This window comes from Coloeus monedula (genome assembly GCF_965178545.1).
Source record: "Coloeus monedula genome assembly, chromosome: 6".
In the NCBI taxonomy this organism is placed as follows: domain Eukaryota; kingdom Metazoa; phylum Chordata; class Aves; order Passeriformes; family Corvidae; genus Coloeus; species Coloeus monedula.
Window position 1 is genome coordinate 50367880 of NC_138786.1, and position 19787 is coordinate 50387666.

At 40.6% G+C, this 19787-nt stretch overlaps 1 protein-coding gene across 2 annotated transcripts in view; it reads right to left on the reverse strand.

The window, feature by feature from the left end:
- Nucleotides 1–386: 386 nt before the first annotated feature.
- The window catches only part of SYNE3 (spectrin repeat containing nuclear envelope family member 3), a 65446-nt gene continuing 46045 nt past the window's right edge, over nt 387–19787 (reverse strand). For both annotated transcript variants that reach the window (XM_082284257.1, XM_082284256.1), the window contains exon 18: nt 387–11343. In XM_082284257.1, the coding sequence (XP_082140383.1) occupies nt 11146–11343 (198 nt within the window). In that variant the 3' untranslated portion in view covers nt 387–11145. The remainder of the gene's footprint in view (nt 11344–19787) is intronic.

The window sequence follows — 19787 nt, forward strand, 5'->3', positions numbered from 1 at the left end:
AGGTTCTCAAAAAAACTCCCCTTTGTCTTACCAGCTTTGGGATTGAGGAGAACCTCACAAAGAGTGTCAGGGGCCAGTGCCATAAGAAATCATACTGAATCATAATATCATTTAGCAAATTCACATTTTCTTCAGGTCCAGTAGAATTCTATTTAAACAACTTACAGAAAAGCTGACATTTTCTGTTAAATCTCAAAGGACTAGCATGAAGTAGCTACATTTAGCACAGCCATCTTCCAGTGATACCTGAGCAGAGAGGCAGGCAGCAGCAGATTTTATTCTTGCTTCACTTGTTCTGTTTTTTTCTAGGTCAGCCCAAATACTCTGATGGTAAGAAACAAGCACAGCAAAAATGTGCAACCACCACAAAAATAATCTAAAAGTCCTTAAAAAGAAATGCACGTGTTTATTTATTGCATTATAACTGCAACATCAAATACAACTATATTTTCATTTCAAGAAAGGACACATGCAATAAAATATTCTGATTTCGTGATCTGATTCAACACAGTTCATTGGTAACAGTGGAGCATCACAGAACAGTCACAAGGCAAGGGCTTGGGGTGATGAATTTCCAGTTTCTTGATCCTACTTGCAAACAGCAAAGTCACATCATATTTTATTTGTCATCGAGGGATAAACTTTTGGAATAACATGGCTGGATCACAGAAGGTTCCAGCTGCCCCTTAACTTCCGGACAAGTCTTGAAGAATCAGATTTTTTTACTTGAGAAAATATTATGCTTTGACAAGAATGAGGAATAGACAGTATTTTCCAAGCAGAGAGCAGAAATCCTTCCATGTTACACCACAGCTGAGGTACAAAACAGGGGCCTCTGCTTCACAGGTGCAAAGAAGCCAAGGCTGTGAGTTACTTTAACTATTGCTCTGAGGAATGAAATCAGGCCATTTTCTGCAATATTTCACTGCAGCTTTCTATTATGTTCATCTGCTCATTGGGCTTCAATCAATTTAATCTGGCATTTCAGCTATGGAATAAATCCACAACACACAGGAGGAGTCCACAGCTCAGAAAAGAACACAAAAAGTTGTCCTGAAGTACTCAAAACATAGCTTCTTAACTACTTAAAAGGCCCTGTTCTTCATTAGAAAAGGTCCTTATTCTATCATAGCTATTCACACACCACAGGTTCTTATCTTTCATATTTCCCACGAAGTTTCATGGGACTAACTTTGAAATAAGGTTCTAAACAGTGTGGAAAAACTACAGACTCAGGGCCCAAAATGGTACCATTTCTAGCACAAACTCTCCTGACTTTCAGTTGGGACTTTTTAGGAAGTGTGACATAACGCTGTCCAGCCTTTCAAAACAACGACCTGGTTTCTTTCTGTACATCTTGCGTGGCATAACACTAAGGATGACTTACTCTAACAATTTACATAAAAAACAAAGTCAGTCTTCTTATGCAGTTGCATTTTTATAGAATTTCACAGAGTCAGTATACAGAAGCTTACAGCTTTTTGAGCTAATTCTAGCAAATAGGAGGATTTATCTATGAAAACAAAGCATTCCAAAAGTACATGGAAATCTGTAGAGCAAAATATATATTTCTATATAATTTCCCAACACAAGCAATAGGCAGTTTAGAAAAATATGATTGTTACAGTCTTTCTGAACCAGAAAAGAAAGGATTTAAAAAATAAGTTCAGCTTTTCACAAAGCCATATCTTTAATAAGAAAATAGAGAGGTCTGCATTTCCCTGAATAAGCCTGAAAGGTTAAAGAAAGGTCCAAGCAAGACAAGGAGTCTGACTTGGACTTGATATCAGCTATGATAACATGCACATGTACAGAGACAGCTGCTTGGCTCCAGTATTGTTTACCTTACAAACGAGCCTAATTTATCACAATTGTATTTAAAAATCATAAATAACATGACAAAAGTGGAACTGGTCCCCGCAAGGCAAATAATTATATTCATACAAGCAAAAAATGACATCAATCCAGTTATTTTCTTGTGACAGTTAAAAGGCATTTTGTACCCAACTGTTACATTGAACAGCACATGTATAAACACAGATTATTATTGCAGACTTTGCTATCAGCTACTATACATAAACAAGAAGAGATGTTCATGCTGTAATTGCCTCTAAGGTTTTTGTTCTACTTGAATATTAACATTTACAAGAAGCTGAGGTGGAGACCTGAATTCAAGCCAGGATTTCAACATGCAAAATGACAGGGTTCACAGGAAGGTTTCTGATCCTCCCCATTACTGACATTTAGAAGTGGATAAGAGCTCTGAAGAACTTAAAAACCATCCATAACATGAGTTTCTCTTGTGAACAGCCTTTGGTTTTCCCTGTGCCCAGAGGCGGGTGATCTAACATGGGACATGCTGATGAAATTTAGATTTACATCAATAAACCTCCTGTTCAGGAGAATACACAGTTTAGTTTCAGGTCACTTCTAAAAGAAGGTGGCAAAATGTACCTCAGTATTTGCTGATTTTTAAATTAAAAGCATGAACACAGTTTGATTGTAGAAACTTTGCTCCAGGCTGTTCTTAATAACTATTTAATTTATCAGTTAGAACTTCTTATTAATTCTGTTCAATGTGAGAGCAAATCCCTTCATTTTGTTGCAATGTTTGTGAAATATATGGGATATTTATTCACCCTATATGGGAGTCTTAGCACATTTCTTTAAACTTTCTTCTAGCTTGAAACTAAACAAAAGCACAAAAACTAATGGAAGCAAGATTGATGGAGTGTTGGTGAAGGGATCCAAAACTATTTAAAATCCATGCTTGTGAATTAAATTGGGCTCGAGACAGCCCACTGCTCTGAGGAGTGAGGACAGGTCCTCTGTAGGAACACTGGACATGGGTTATATTGCCAGTAAACAACAGTGCAGCTTCTGGGCCTCCTACCACTTTTCAGTGTCAATGGAGAGTTATGTCTTACGAAAGGCAGTGACAGAAAAATGCAACACCCACATTATTGCTTGTGTAATTGCTTCACAGTGGTCCAGTACAGTCGAGTAAACAAATGAGAAGAAGGTATGGTGCTGGAAGGGAAGCTCTGAGGCTGGGCAGATGCAGTGTGCCCTCCTGGAATCACCCAATAAACTCAGTTAACACAAATCAAAACAGAAAAAAAATGGAAAGAGTCACACTGATTAAAAGGAAAACATCTACTGAGGCAAAAATTACCATCAGGGTCTTGGAGCAAGACAAAGGTGTGTCTTTTGCCTTCCAGCCAAGCCCACGTACAAAATGGAGGCTGGTGTTTGAGGACAGACACACACTTAGGATATGCAACATCCACATACCTTCAGGAACAGCCAGTGCTCAAGCAATGCCTCCTAGGTTAAATTCTTACAGGGTTTGATCTCGGAATGTGATGGAAAGATCATCTTGGGTGCTTTTTGCCCTAAAGACTGAAACCCAAACTCAAAGCTTATTAAATCTCATTAAAGCTCATTAAAACATGTACCTCTTAACTCTTCCAGCTTCCCTGTAAGACATGGTTTCTCTTAAAAGCTGCACTTGAAAGTTACATTGAAGTGGAATGCCACCTTTCTTTAAGTAGAACAATAATTATGCTCCCCATTACATATATATACACACACACACACACATATATATACATATACATATATTTCATGGCAACGGAAAGTACCATACAGAGGCATTCATTCATATCTGAAGTGAAACAAAGTCTGTGGTGTTCAATGCTTATTAGACTTGACAATAGAACTAATTTGATTTTGAAGGTGGGAGTCACTTCAGGAGAAATAACAGCTCCTACCCCTGAGTTCCAGCAGAAGGCCTCCCAGCAAAGAGCTGCTCAGGGCAGTGGCACTGCTCTCCAAACTCAACTCTCCCTTTTAACACACAGCTTTTCATGGAGCAAAAAGGAGCTAAAATAAATGGCTTGCTATAGGGCTTGATAAATGAGTTGTGAAATCAGTTTGTTAAAAGCAATCATTTTAGTTTTCTTTCTTTCTTTTTTTTTTATTTTTCCCCAGGTCAGAAAAAAGGTTCTGGCTTATTTAGGGTGTATAACAATGACAGTGGAACACTCCTGGCAGCTCAAGGGCACAGACCCTGGCTGAGCAGCACCTGGGAGCTCTTACCCCAGCGGTGACAATGCGAGGATAACAGAGCTGCAGCTGAACCACCAGCCCTCTGCACTGACTGAGGGGCAATTTTCTGCACACGGTAATTGGATTACACATCAAAATCTGCTTAGAGAGGAGAAAAGAAAAAGGCTCTGGGCAGGCTATGAACAATGCTAATGGCGAGGCTTTCATTATTAATAATTGTTTGTTAAGTGACACCCTCATATTCCTGTCTGCGGATGTGAATATTAAGGGCAGTCTCTGAGCCAAAACTGAAGGCAGATGAGGGCAGGACATGGCCAGGAGATGGAAGAAATGGCTGGCCAGGACTGGAGTCCCCCCAGATAGTGATGAAGGTTGGTTTGACACACAGGACAGCAGAAACAGACAGAGCATCTGCAGGAGGAACTGCAAAAGGGGAAGAAATTACTGAATTTTAAACTTACTGAAACTGGACCAGATTTTTTGCTCTAGGTATTGATGAAGAACTGACACTGGAAACACTTAAGGTGATAGGAATCACCTAGGCTGTGGAAGAACTGCAACAGGAAAATAAGAATAAAAGACTGGGATAATTTACTTTGGAAAGGAAATAAAGCCAAATCTCCTCTGCTCTCGTAAAAGAAGGAAAGACAAAACGTGGCCTGGAAAGAGTAGTGCTGGTCTTTCTGCTTCCTTAGATTTAACACGAAGTGGCCAAAAGAAGGAAAATCAAACCATCCCCACTCCCCAAACAAAAAATTTCTAATCCAAAATCAGTTCAGGGGAATACCTTTTTCACACAACTTGAATATTGTGGAACTTGCTGGTGGCTCTGAAGCCATAAAGCCACTAGCCTTCAGTAAGGCCCTGAATAGGCTCACCCTCAAAATCCAGAAGACTAAAGACAACACCTGACATTTACTTGAAAAGGAACAGAAAAACTCCCACTTCAGTTCTACATTGCATTTCTGCCTCTTGAGGATTGAACAGAGACCATCATAACTGGCTTTCTATCTATAATAGCATTTCCTGTATCTTTTCCTGGAGCATCAGCACCCACCACCTACCATTAACCTGTCACTGAGCAGTTTTAATTTAGCAGTTTCTTCTGTATTTAATTAAAAGAAAAAAAAACCCAAACCACTTCCAGGGTTCAAATCCCAGCTTGAGTGAATCACCCCGAGGGGAGCCTCCTTCCACAGTCAGGGACATGAAACTGAACAGTGCTGATGGCCGCTATCAAAATTTTGTCTGGCAGAGCAGGATGGCAAGCCCTTGTTCCTGTGTCATTAGTCCTGGACTGCTCTCATAATGCCAGACCTACATGTTCCCCTCTTGCACTGAGATATCAGGCTGCCTTTTGAGGCCCTAATGTCTCCTGCTGCTTCCGCTGGGATGCTGCACCTTAAGCTGTGCAGTTTCACCTTACCCACACTTGACTAGGAGAAGGGTTGTTATCTCACAGGTGCAATGAGGTAAAATCTGGCAGTTGCTGAAGCAGGTTAGGGAACAGGAGTGCCAGTTTGAACTGGCATATTCCTGATATATATTCCTTGTTTGCCAGATCTAACGATACCTCTCTAGAAGACACATACTCATATTTTAAGTTGGATAGAAAAGAGAGAATAAAAAATCCAACTGTATGACAGATTATTCCATCCTGCTTTGTTGTTTTGTTTTGGTTTTTTCTTTAATTCAAGAATCTTTGTTTTGTTTGTTTTGCCATTTAACAAGTGCAACATGATCCCATAACTCTTAGAAAGACATGTACAAGTCAAAATGCCTTGTGTCTAAAACATGCTGCAGTTACCCAACACGTACAACTAACCTGTTTATATTCCAGTATAACCAATAGATATCTTTTTTAAATATGGCAAAAGTAATAAGACTGGTTTCTCAATGAATCATGTTGTCTGCACCAGAAATATTATCTTCAGTATTTTAATAAACTGGTTTCTGAGAGTTGTCAACAGCTGACAGATAAATTAATGCAATAAACTTGTAATGGCTCAGAGCAGGTCAATGATCTGGGAACTGCTAAGAATATTCTCAACAGCCCCCAGCAATTCTGGAAGAAGCTGATATAGGTTCTCTGGGCAAACGTGTTTTCAGCAGCAGACTAGCAAATGATACTGTCCAAGGGGTAGTAAAGTCTCCAAAAGCAGCTCTTACAGCCAGCTGGGTACACAACCTATGACTTGAAAGACATCTATGATGCCTGGCAAAGACATGTTTATTGGGGGTTTTATACCAGCCTTTCTTGAAAGGCTAAACTATTTTTCCAGTTTCCTATGGTGGATATTTCATTTCAGTCTGTAATCTTTAGTTATTCCAAAAGGCTTTGTTTGCTCTGGGAATCCCTGTTGCACAGCAGTTTTGGGTTTTTTTTCCTGAAAAAAAGAGGACAATGTACTCTCTTGTCAACACAAGTTAAAAAAATTATTGTACATGAACTCACTCTTCAAATTTCTTTAGTGCTAATGAGATGTGTATGCACACACATCAAAGTAAAACATTCTCTATTTAATATTGAAGACGAGATCAGATGTAGCAAACTCCTGAGGTCTAGAGCAAGTAAAGGGAAAATACTATTTCTTCTGATGTGCAGAGATCACCACCTGTCTTATCTAGCAATGGCCATTTTTTGGAGACATTTCTTCTCTCCGAGGTCTACAACTACTCCAAGAAAAGGGATTAAGGAGAAGCATAAAGCCATTCTAAAAGCTCTCCAAATTATTCAGTGATCACTAGGTGGTTTTATTAGTTAGCCTAGTAGCTTTACTTACAGCCTCAAATATTTCAGTTTTTAGGCATCTCGGTCAGTACAAATAAAGTAGCACTTGGTAGAAATCATGACTGCTCTGGAGATCCAGTGCTAGCAGAGGAATACAACATTTTTAATGTATGTACTTAGAACTGAACATGTTTTTCATAACAGATTTCTGGAGAGGGCACATATAAGTAATATTTAATACCATTTACATTGCTGACTGGAATCAGAGAAGGGCTGTTAATAGACACGGGGCACAACAGCCATTTTCTCCCTCAATGTATTGCTGTCATGGAAAATTCTCTGGAAAGCATCAGGCTTCAAAATCAATTACAGTTTACAAATGAGGCTTGCTTTCATGCCAAAGGTTGGGTTTGAAGTGTGCCTTTGGGCAATGTCTTACTGTAATGTGTGGGCAATGGAGTGCAGGATTTTGCCTTCAGCACTGCAGGGTCATTATTGTGGTCAACCAACTCCTGGTCCAAGAGAGCAGGCAAGAGCTCGGACAGAGAGCTGTGAACAGCCTGGGTGTCTGCATGGAGCACAGGCCAGGTGCACAAACAATTCACAGCCTCAAACATATTCAATATATTTTAGAGGGTTTCAGCACGCTTTGACAGTGGCTGCATCTGGACTGGGGCAAAATGGTGCAAGTCCTCAGCTGCAGACACATCCTAGGTTCTGTGCATCCCAGATTTTGGCAAGGGAAGGCTTAAGGCAGTGGCCCCAGTCTGAACCTGAGCTGTAACACATCTCAGTTACATCTGGATGTCAGAGATGTATGAGCTGGGGACTTTATAGGCACAAAAGTGAGCATATAACCACCAAATCATCTGTGAGCAAAGATGAGGAACCATGCTCAAGATTTTAAGGACTGATTTGGAAACAGTATGATTTAGTTTGTGTTTTGAGGAATCTGAGCTTCGTACAGTTTCCTGGAAAGCTGGACTGGGCAGTTTGTTTTCATTATTCCAATTACTGACTTGATTAATATTTACACACACTTCCAGGAATCAGTATCACAAGCTTTTCAGAAAAAAAACCCACAAGAGAATAAAAAAGAAAGTTAATTTTGCATTTACATCTCAAGTTCTTTTGTGGTTTTTTTTTTTACTTCTTTGCCAGGAAAATGCCACACCTGCCTTGGACAGGTGAGGTAAATGACATTATGGAAGACTTAAATTGTTTTCACTGATAGGAACATTGAAGTCCAGTGCTTTGGATAGTTTTCATTGCAAAGAAGTAGAAATATTCATCACTTCTATGAGATATTCAGATTATTTAAGTTAATGAGAATGGATTGACTGAGATTTAAAGCAAAACTTTCCAATATTACAGACAGGGGACTTACAGAATAAATTGATTGCAAACCCAGCAGCAAAAGTGTGTTTCTAATTTAGTTGTTTGTTTTGGTTTTTTTTAAACCTGCCACAACACTGAAACATCAAGGTGATGATGCAGTTGTTCTCCTAAGAACCTCTGTGCAGAAATTTTTTCTCCCAGAAACTTCTTTTACACACTCCCGTGGTGTCAAATGCATTTGTGAACCCATACAAACCACCCAGATCAGAAAGGCTCAGCAGAAAGAAATCTGATGTGAGATTTTGTGCTTTCATAGAAAAGCTTTTTTATCTCCCTATTGACTTCCATTTGCAGCTTTATTATTCCTCATTATTTTTACTTTCTCACTGGTATTTTGCATTCATCACCTGGAACAGCTCAGCAAAACCCAGAGAACTGCAATGTAGCTATGTCACAGAAAGGTGTGTGCACACCTACACACATCCACAACCACACAGAGCAGGTTTTGTTAGTGCCCCTCTTCTCCCACACTTCTTTTTTAAAGGAAGATTTAATTTGAGATGGAGATGTGTGTGATGATTAACTCCTTGCTGGGCAGCCACAGGGGTTTCTTTCCCCAGGGCTGGCAGCAATTTTTAGGGGAATGTGCATGGCACTTACACAGCTAATCAGGAGAAGAGAAGGTATGTCCTCTGCCCCCAGAAAGAATGTTGCAAAGAAGGAATTAATTTGTCCCATTCTCTGCCAAATTCTAGCCCCTCTCACCCTCTCCATCTAGCTCCCTCATGAAAGAAATCACAGGCCTTCCTTCACTTCCCCCACTGGAATGTCTTACTGCTCAGCACACATGGACTCTGCTCACCTTTCTGCTTCCAGTCCCTTCTGCCTGCTCCGAGAGCTCTTCTACTGCCTCCTGACAGTCAGGTTTTTAACCCACACCAGCTCAGCTCCTGCTCGTGCTCCCCTTGCACTTCGACAGATTCCTTCATCATCCCTGCTGTCTCCCCTTTAACTTCCACTCTTCTTTACACCTTACAGAATTTTGACATTTTAATCCAACGCTAGCAAACCCAGTGTAGTCAGAAGGATTATTAGGAACACAGTGACAGAATCCTGGTGGTGGAAGTGTCTCCTCAGAACACTGGTAGAAGCCCTGTTTCTCAACCCATTTTAAACCTTGAAAACTGAAGAAAAGCTGTTTAATATGCAATAGAACCAATACTGTAGCAGGGAGGGGGAACCAAAAAGATTCTGAGATTTTTTCCTCTGTAGAGCCTGTACTCCTGTCCTCTGTGTTAATTGTGACTCCCTTTGTAAGGTTTTACAAATTGATGGACACCTCTCCTCTCTATGTTGAGCTGCTCCTCTTTCACACTGCCTGTTTTCCTAATCCTGTGCCTAAATTGAGCTCTGTGCTGTTATGCCTCCCAATTCTACACAAGTTTGCTTCTTTAACAGAACTTCAATGATTTTGTTAAATAAGTGACTTCCTCCTTCAGTCTCTCAGCTACTTTATTATTTTAGACCTTATTAGGAAGAAAACACCAAATACCTCATACTGATATGCAGAAGAGAAGTTCCTCCTGCAACATAGCCTGGAGAGGGAAAGTAACTGTTCCTTCTGTTAAATTTTTTTCATGATTACTACTGTAGCCAAAAACATAAGACAATAAGGGATAGCTCTCAGAAATGGCACAAATTTTTTAGAAATTACCTTTTGTCTCAGGAATCAATTATGTAAAACACCACTAAGAATGGCTTCATCACTCTGAAGTGAGAATTGATTTTATATTAAAAGGCAATGTTTAAATGTACATTCAAAAATTTGGTAACTCAGGCATAGGGTTAGGTAAATAAATGACAAGTTGCCATAATTTTAGAGTTTATACTACATGCTTGACTGTCTTTGATACAATCAGTGTACATAATTTCAATAAACCATTAATATAAAAGCATCCTAGATAGGAATCTTGTTTCCAGGGTGGTATTATTAAAGTACTTCCAACTTTTGCTGTACTGACACTGAACCAGGCTGCATCCCAGTGTTCAGGCTTTATGATCTGTTGCCAAATGCCCCTTTATAAAGTAAAAAAACCCAACAAACCAAATCACAAAACCCCACAAACACAAAAAACCTAACAAAAAACCCACTCTTTTTTATAGACAAGATTGATGATACAAGGTTTTGTTCAGTGCTCACAATTTTGTTCAGAAAATTATGAACTGATTTTAAAAGTTCTCCTGCTAGAGAGATGCTAAAAAAATATATTCTTTTTTTTTCTAGCTTTCTTCCTACTGTATTCCACCTCTCCTGATTCAGGTGGGCTGGAGAATACAGTAATTGGAAAAGAAATCTGGTAAAAAATAAGAACAAGAGGAGGTCCACCCCCACTCCTACTGAAGTCAGTAGAAATATTTCTATTAGCTTCTGCAATCCCTGTATCCAGATACTGAAAAAGCAGCTCAAGATTTCAAAGAGAATGGTCCAAATCTTCCTTGAGTGGAATGTCAACCACTCTACTCAAACATGATTCTGCTGTGCCTGCTCTCCAGTTTACACTCTGGTGCATGACCATATGTTGTCATACTTGCTCTGACTTCGGTTCAAACATGAATCTGATAAAAATCACCCAGAAAATCCCACAACAACGCCATCCTTCAGTACTGCTTGCTGAAAGATAGCAGAAACATTGCAGAATTATCCTTAAACAGTGGATGAGTGGATGGTGGTTGTTAGTTTGACCACAGATATGCATATTTATATATATATATATGTACATACATACACAATCTCTATATACATATTACAAATACAATAGTAAAAAAATTGTAAAAATATTAATTTTGCTCAAATACCTGATTAAAGTGGATTAATGTCATGTTGCAATTATGTGATCTATCCAGTTGATAGGATGGCTGTGTTAGAAGCCCTACAATCTACAATAGCTGCAATTAAAAACAAAGAGTCTGCACTTCCGCCAGTCACCTCGTGCCATGCCAAGAAGTTACGTTGGAGGTGGGCCCTCGTATCTCAGCATCAGCTTGAAGGAGCGAGCGAAGTTGTTGGCCAGTGTGCAGCTGTGGGTCTCTTCTGCCAGGGGCAGGAGGAAGGCCAGGAGCAGCAGGAGCAAGAGGAGCAGTTGCAGTGGCAGTGCTGCCCGGCACACGCGGTGCAGGTATGAGCACACGCCCCCAGAGCGCTTCTGAAACACACAAACCAAAGAGCAACTCAGCAAAATAAATTACTGGGGACATCTATTTCAAACACATCCAACTGCAGGGAGAGGGCCAGAACAGCCCCTGTGGTCCTTTGCCTAGGGTCCAGCCTGGGTGCTGGGCACACTGAAACTGACTGAAGTTAAATTATGTCTTTTAGGAGAATTCTCTAGTTTCAAGAATTCACTGCTGCAAACTGTTGTCTTCTAGAAGGAAAACACTGCTGACTTTCTAGAAGGAAATGACTGCCTCCAAGTCCATTTCCAGTTACAAAGTGTGGTTACAAATGCTCACGCCCAACTGGTCCCCTCACAGCCACCTTGTGGCACAGAAGGTCTGTGTTTGCTACTCTCCAGTCAGTAAAATGAGAGTGCTGGTGCCTGGAAGAGAGGAACAGCTTCTGCTCTCCATCAGCAGAAAGGAGCTTTGTTTGCCACTCATCCAGCTTCTAGTCATCTGCCCTGCAGCACCATGCTTTGGCTTTGGGGTCTACAAGACTAGGGGTCAGAAAAAAGGTCCCACAGTACAGCCTGCCTCAGTGTACCTTATACCTTATCAGGCCCAGCTTAGAACTTTATGTGATGCAAAAGAGCGAGAGAAACACAACACTGATAGTTAAGGAGACATTAAAGTATCATCTATTTCTGCGCAGGTGGGGGACACACAAAGGAGTCCCATTACACCTTTCTTTATGCTGGTGCAAACCTAGAGTAGCTCAGTTACCCTCATAAATTTAATCTGGTTTAGCATGACCAGCAGAGAATATATTTAGGGCTACAGAATTCAGAAAAGATTAATTAAGAAGGGAGATTTCCACTGGCAAGAGTCCTGGGTAACTCCTGCCAATGAGCTGAACTGTGTGAGTTTCCAAAAAAAAAAAAAAAATCAACTCTCTTGAAAAGAATTCTGATAAAAAGGGCTCAATTACCCACTTATTTCATCAAACAAGGATTTATACAACGAGCATAAATGCAGTGCTTAATGCACCAGCCTACATCACAAATGTCAGCATAGAACCTCCACTGAAGTGGGATCCACGTTTTCCACAAAAGGAAATTAATTTATTCAAGTCACAGGCAATGTCAGTCCTGCAGCAAAATTAGGGCTTCTGCCCACTACAGGGTGCTTAACAGGCAATGCCTTTGTCCCACTATAGCACCACCATGAATAGTCCATGGGGAACATCAGCAGAGAAGACAAGGAGGAGATTGATGGTAGAAGAAAGTGATTATGCCTTTTGCTATTTTTAATGGTCTCTTCCACTGCTTTCTAAATTACTCAGTCCCTTGTAACTCCATATAAATGCTTACAGAATTAATTACAAAGGTAAATATACAGCTGCAGTTATACACAGCAAGACAGTTGTGCTGCAAAATCCTTCTGTTGTAGTTGGTTTGCTTCCATTATATTGTATGGCTGATGAGATGTAATTATTGTGTCAGGCAGATGTAGAGGCAGCAGAGCAACAGCTGCTTGCTCTATCATTTCTGGCCCACAGTATCTGGGTTGTAATTTGCTTGCTGTGGCCAAGGAAAACTCAGATCTCTGGACCCTGGAACTGTCAGTGGATAAAGTGTACATGCCAGGGTGTGAGTGGGACTGACTCTGGGCAAGTTCCTCAGGTACAGCAATGTCATTTACCCACAAAATCAAAGCTTCACCAACCTGGCTGCCTTGCAGAAGACATCTCCTACTGTGACCTGTTCTCAAAGTACAAGGCATAAGTAGCTGTACTAATGAGACTTTCCCTTCTCCAGTCCAGACCTGAAATCCTTCTTCCCCCCCCCTGAATTTAATCTGCTTATGGGCTGAACAAAACCTGGAGGGTCTTCTATGTTAACAGTCAATGCTAAATCCATCATGCACAAGAGCAGCAGCCACAACTCTTGGTGTGAGCTCTCTGGGCTTGTCTCTGTAATGCCACAAAACAGCCACTTCTTGGTGCGTTCAGCATAAATTAATGCACTGTCATTCACAGCTCTGTTTTCATTGAAAAGGATTTCTCAGTCTTAATTCTTCATTGCATCCAAAATATACAGCAATATGACAAATACATTTATCAGAGTGCCCTATCTATAAGGAAAAAGACCCTTGCCAGGTTCCAGAAGCCATGAGCAAGTTTGTATGTATTAACAGGTGTAGTTCTGTCAGTGGAAGATCCGATTCGAATTAACTCTGCATTGGGACAATTCAAACCACGCTCTTTGTCCTACCACTAAGGCACAGTAAGTCTTAATGCTGATGTTGTTAAGGGGTAGGAACCTTTGAGTGACTGTTCAATAGTGCACTATAACTGGAATCCTCAAAAATACTCTCACAAACTCAAACGGGGACTTAGAAACCCACCTCTCACTGACACAGTTGTGAGGACCACCAGTCTTCCTACCAACACCTAAAACTTTTGGTTTTACTGCTGTCAATCATTTAGAATTGGTTTTGAAAGCTACTTCAATCTGAAACTATTGTTTCGTTGCCAGGCCAGCTGCAACACATCTCTTCCCTATGTGTTTCTGCCTATGAACTGGTGGAAAACGTGGGCTTCTCCAGTTGTGCCTTGTCTCTGTTCCTGCCACAGCCCACGGAGCAGATGTCTGATGGTCACTCAAGCCTGTCGCTGGTTTTCTATGATGACCACACTGCCCATTAACCACTAATGTTTTTCCTACCCTAATTCTTTTACCAATCCAGCATTTGAGTCAGAGCAGTTCACTGACTCTGCCTTGATTTCTGTAGCAAAGACTATTAATGCAACTCAAATAACATTTCAATCTCATCCCATTTCTCAAAGTGCCTTGCTTTTAGATACACTGGAAGAAGCTGTAAAATAGTATTGCTTTTCACAGCTCATCCTCCAGAAAGAATTAATGCAAAATGGATTTATTAACAAGGTCTCATTTGATCTCCTTGGAGCTTTCTGCAGAGAAAGATACTCAGGCTAATCACAGCAGATCCTAGCATTAGAAATATCTGTGAAGGGACATTTACCTTGGGGCAGAACTTCAGAGAATGAGAAATATTTTGTCTTTATCTGCTGCTTCTCCCCTACCTGCTTGCTGGGTTTATAGGTATTTGTGTTTGATGAACTTTTGTCTTTGATGCCCAGCTTCTCTGTCTTGTTTGATCACACAGCAAGGTCAGAATCTTGTATTTCTGACTCCATTTGTTGTCATGGGAATGACTCAGCTATTGCAAACATGGTATTATGGTGTCTCTGCAGGACTGAAAATGAGGCCCACAGGAGCTCTAAAGGTTTGGTGTTTTCAGCAAATTTGCAATGATAAACCCTTAATAAATGAGGGCCTCAACCTGCACACACTGAAATCCATAGGAGATTCATCATTAATTTCAGTGTCTGCAGCGGGATTATGCACAGGCACAACTAAATAAAGTCATGATCAGGAACTACTTGTCTTTGGAAGGCAGCAGGTATCTTACAAATAGATTCATTACTTATATGCCCAAGTTGTTGTGACATGAAACCTACATTAGTTCCATTGCTTTGTGCTTGCTGGAAGAATTGGTGATTTCTTCTTTTATTTATTTATTTTTTTTTTGGTGCTAGTACTTTGAGAGGTGTTAAAGGCTAAAAAAATTTGAAGGAGACACAGTAACTTTTAACAAGAAAGATGATACATCTGCTAAAAGCATGGAAAGTTTGAGGCACTGACTCCCTTTCTGAGTATGAAAAAACAGCACTTTGATTTTACTAAGTCAAGATATTTTTTAGATCTGTGATGTGAAAAAGAGATGCTTTCAGGATGTGGTGACCTGAGATTATGGCACCAACAGGAAATTCAGGAGGCCAAGGTTCAAACCTCTGTTCTACTGGACTCAAAGTGATCAGGGTCCTGGAGTCAGCACCATACTTCCAACCCTTTAGCACATCATTCTGGGCTAGAAAACGACAGTCTAACATAGTTCCACCTTTGCAAGAGACAGTTTGAGTATATCAGTTCATGAGATGGAAGGTTGATGATGAGAAAGATGAGAAGGTCAGAACCACAACCCTTGCTACACAGTGGAATTTCCCTTCCCCAGTCACTCCAGCTACTGGCATCAGTACAGCTACTACCCAGCACCCACAGTGCCTGCAGTGCATGTGTCAGATCTAAGCTCCACTAAATATTCTGAAATCAAATCTTCCTCTGAGAAAAACTGGCAAAGCTCCAGTGAAGTCAACAGAATTTTAATTTCCACCATCTTAGAATAACAGCTGGAATACCTAGGTATTGAGCCAAAGTGTCAGAGACATTTTTGAAACACACATGGAAAAGGAATAGGTTGGCATTTAAAAAGAAAATATACTTTTAAAGTTCACCATCAAGAATAAATGTCCTCCCCCTTCTCCCTCAAAATACCAGGACAAGCAAGGACTGTCAAGGGGTGGACCGCTGTGTTTTGTGTAATGCTAAATGCATGCTTGTTCCAAATGAACTGCACTGGCTGTGAACATTCACATTTGTACTTGATTCATGTTGGGGCGTTTGAATGACAAGCATCGGTTCAGATCTAGGGAGTCCTCAGAACTTAAATCTGTTTGCAGTTAATAACTCCTTACCAAACGCACCATGAAAAATCACTTGGATGGGAAACAGCAGAAAAGCACTTTAGAACTTGCTGCATAATATTCCTGTGTAAGTTGCTGAAGTGTTTTACCAAAAATCAGTGCCCCCCCGGTTTGCTATTGACCGCATTCCAGGATATAAGAAAACACACAGTTAATCTAGCTATTTGAGAGAGCAGAGCAATATAGCATCTTAGACCAGACTCATTAGTGGGGTTTTGCTGCTGCTTGTATGTCACCAGAGTGCCTGACAAAAATCATACCTGCACCACTGAATCAGTGATCCAGCAGAGAAAAAATATTTAGTCTGGATTTATTCCTCTTACCTCAGAGTATTTCCTGAGAAATGCACTGCTGCCTGAAAACTCCTGCTCTCCCCAGAGGTAAAGCAACCAAAGACTTAGTGTCCTACAGACACTACACACAGACACCAGCAGCCATTCCACTTCGTGCCAGGACTGTACCCAGCCCAAGTTTCCTCTATTCTACAGCAGTTGGCACAGATGCACAGGTATTAAGGCAAGTATAAGTAATTTCTCCTTAATATTCTCACCCTTCAGCTACTTTCAGTTCAGGCAGTTTTCTGAGTCTGATAGAGCTTGTTCATCTGTTTAACATTCAGTATCTTTCTTCCAGATACTTGTCCAGTTTCCCCTCGAACCTACACAAGCTATACTGAGTCCTCAATACTCTTCAGCAAGGAGTTCCAGCTGGCATGAAGAACACGTCCCTTGTGTTAGCTTTGAACCTGGCTCCTAGTTCATTCTACAAGAAGAGATGGAGAGTCAACCATTATCTACACTCTCTGCAAAATTCATGATGATGTGAAACCCTAAGTTACAAGCCCAGGCAGGATGAATCCAGGCCTACCTCCACAGTGGGTAAGTCACAACATATTGGGCTTAAACTATAGCAATAGGGACAGAGGAAGAACTTCCTAACAAGAAGAACAGATAAGCCTGGGAAAGGACCACCTACATAGGTATGGATTCTAGCACTTCCTTATTCCTCTGAGAATAAACAGAGCTGCCAGGAAGGCTGAAACAACAGCTTGCCATACATTCCTTTCATCTTGCATAGGAGTATGCCCAGATAGGAGTATTAAGCACCACCACTTGTTTTGGTGAAGCAGCTGCCTTATCAGTGGTATTTTGCCTCTGAGAGGCCCCATGTTTCTGCCACTTCAGATCTCACTGTGTACTTATTCAGCTGTCACTCACAGAGGCAGGTTATTGACAAGAAGAAGAATTCAGTTCCAGGGGGATCATGGGCTGCTCTCTCAAACCAAAGCAAATTGGTTTTTTACCTCAATGTGAGGTAGTTTGGAGCTGGGCTTCTCATCAGTTCTCATCAGGAGCCATGAGTGTCCCTCTCTAAGATAAACAACACATTGCAAATCACAGCTGGTCTTTTCAAGAGGGAAATAATTTAGGGGAGTTGGATACTACTGTCACCACAGAACTGAGTATCCAACAAGCTCTTGGGCAACACACAATCCCATAAACTACAGCAGGAACTAAGATCAGCCTCTGTTGATCAGAGGTTATGTGGCCTCCGCAAAAGGACAGTGAGACACTGGGCTCAGAACTGTATTTTCCTAAAAGCAAACACTGCCCAGGGTAGGCAACCAGCAGTGAGGAACGAGTAAGGAGGGCCTTGGACCCCATTGAGTCCTGTGCTTATCATTCTCCTTTGCATAAAGAACTACCAGAATGAACCACAATGCTGAAGAGAGGTTAACTGCAGTCATACAAGCAATTTTAGCTCTGACATTTTCCATCTTCAGATTGCTTGACTTTGCAACCTTAATGTTCCTTTCAATTCTGAAGTGCATAAACATATGCATGTAAATAGGTAAGTACACAGGCAAATTAAATACTGTTTTCTTCCTTAGGGAAGATTCTGGAGTACCTCAAGATGGCTGGGGGATAATCTAGAATCTTTGATGGAGGTTTCACTTACAAGAAACAGAAAACAAGGAAGAGCCAGCAGTTTGTATCTGAGGTTTCAGCAGCCACATACGATGGATATTTCAGAATTTCTGCTGCAAAGTCACTTAGAACTAAGCACTGTGCCGTATGCTACTGGGACACAAATGGATTTATAAAGGTTAGCTTCTGTGTGCATATACAGCATGACATGTTTCTAGGAGAAGCACATCACAGGACAAGAGCTACAGCCTGACCTGTTAAAGTAGCACTGATTTCTATAATTCTCCAGACCCAAGCAAGCAGAAAAAGACTTCAGCCTTCTATAATTATTCAGGAAGGCAGACAAGTAAAGCAACTTTTCCCAATTTCCATCTTCCACGCATCCTTACAAGTTGAAATAAACTAATTAAAATAAGCATAGTAAGAGTAAAAACTGAAAGAAAGAACGTTCTGGAATTTGTAGAAGTTACTGACATCAAAAGATGGTTTATCATGTCAACAATGTATGTTTCCAGCTCCTCTGCCAGTGACTTCTCTCAAGTCAAGATCAAGCTTTTCTTAAACTTCAGCAGTCACTATACATAATTTGAATATTATTTGCATTTTATTTAGATAATTAAAAATGCGATGGCTTACTTTTAAAGAAATAATAGGTATAAAATTAGACATAATGACTAGAAGAGTTTTTCTTACAGTATCTTTTACAGTTGTGTTAAAAACATTTTTTCAGTCATATACTGAAAACTGGTTGCATTCTGCTATTGCTCAACAAATCTTTTTCTCTCTCTTTACCTTTCAGTTAGGATATAAAATTATATCTACTAAGAAAATCATTCTAAGCTGTCTTCTTGGTGAAAATCTGCAAATACCTCACAACATGGCAGGCAGCTAAAGGATCATCTCTTCACATAAAGCAGGTAGCACCGACCACATGCCTGACTCATACCACAGGAGCATGAAAAGAATGTAAGAACCAGGTGTCCTGGGAAGCAGGATGTCACCTTCTTGCACGAGCACTACTGTAGGCAGAGAGCAGTGGCAGGGCACAGGTGTGGCAGAACCAGATAAACAACAAACAAAGAGCCCCAGATTTCTAACATTTGAGGACACTGTAGATGTCCTCAAATGAAACCTACAGAAAAAAGAGCAGACACGCAGGGAGTCTCACAGGTGCAGTAACACGAAGTGAGCCTGCTGGAAAAGGAAGGGGATGCTGCTGCCTGGCTCAGCATATTTAACAGTGGCTCTGAGTTAGGAATGGGCAGTCAGGATTTTTCTGGAGGTGGGATTTTTTTTGGGTTTTTTTGACTAGGTTTCCTTTCTGAGCAAACATCACTATTGGGAGAAAATAAGTCTATCTACTAATTTTTAATGCCAAGATGCCCTTCATCTTGTGTTTGAGTCATGGTATAATTCCTAAAACAGGTAAGCTCAGGCTTATAGGCAGAACGATGAAAAAATATAATGGAGAGATATTATCTTTATGTATAAAAGGGGTATTGAAAACTGAGGAAAAGGTACCTTTTTAATAAGTCTTTTTCATTTTACTAGGACTGTAATTGTACAGAAGATTTCAAGTGGGTAACACCTAGCAGAACTTGAGGAAAACAAACGGGCCACACACTTTTAATAAAGAGGCACCACTAACACAGGCACTAACACACAATGCTGTGCTTTTCTGCCATGAGGAACTCCCATCATATCTGCACTTGGGCAGAGCAGACCACATTACTGTTTTCTTCCTGGCAAGCTGTGGCAGCTCTTGCTTTGCAGTTTCCTGAATGACTGCATTAATTTGATTGACTCCAGATCAATGGTGTCTCCAAATAAGATTAAATTACGTGTTCCTTCTGCCTGCATGTTACAGGAGATTACTCTTAGCAGAATCTCAAAGGAAGCAATTAGCTGACCACTGATGTAATGAATTCTAATTATT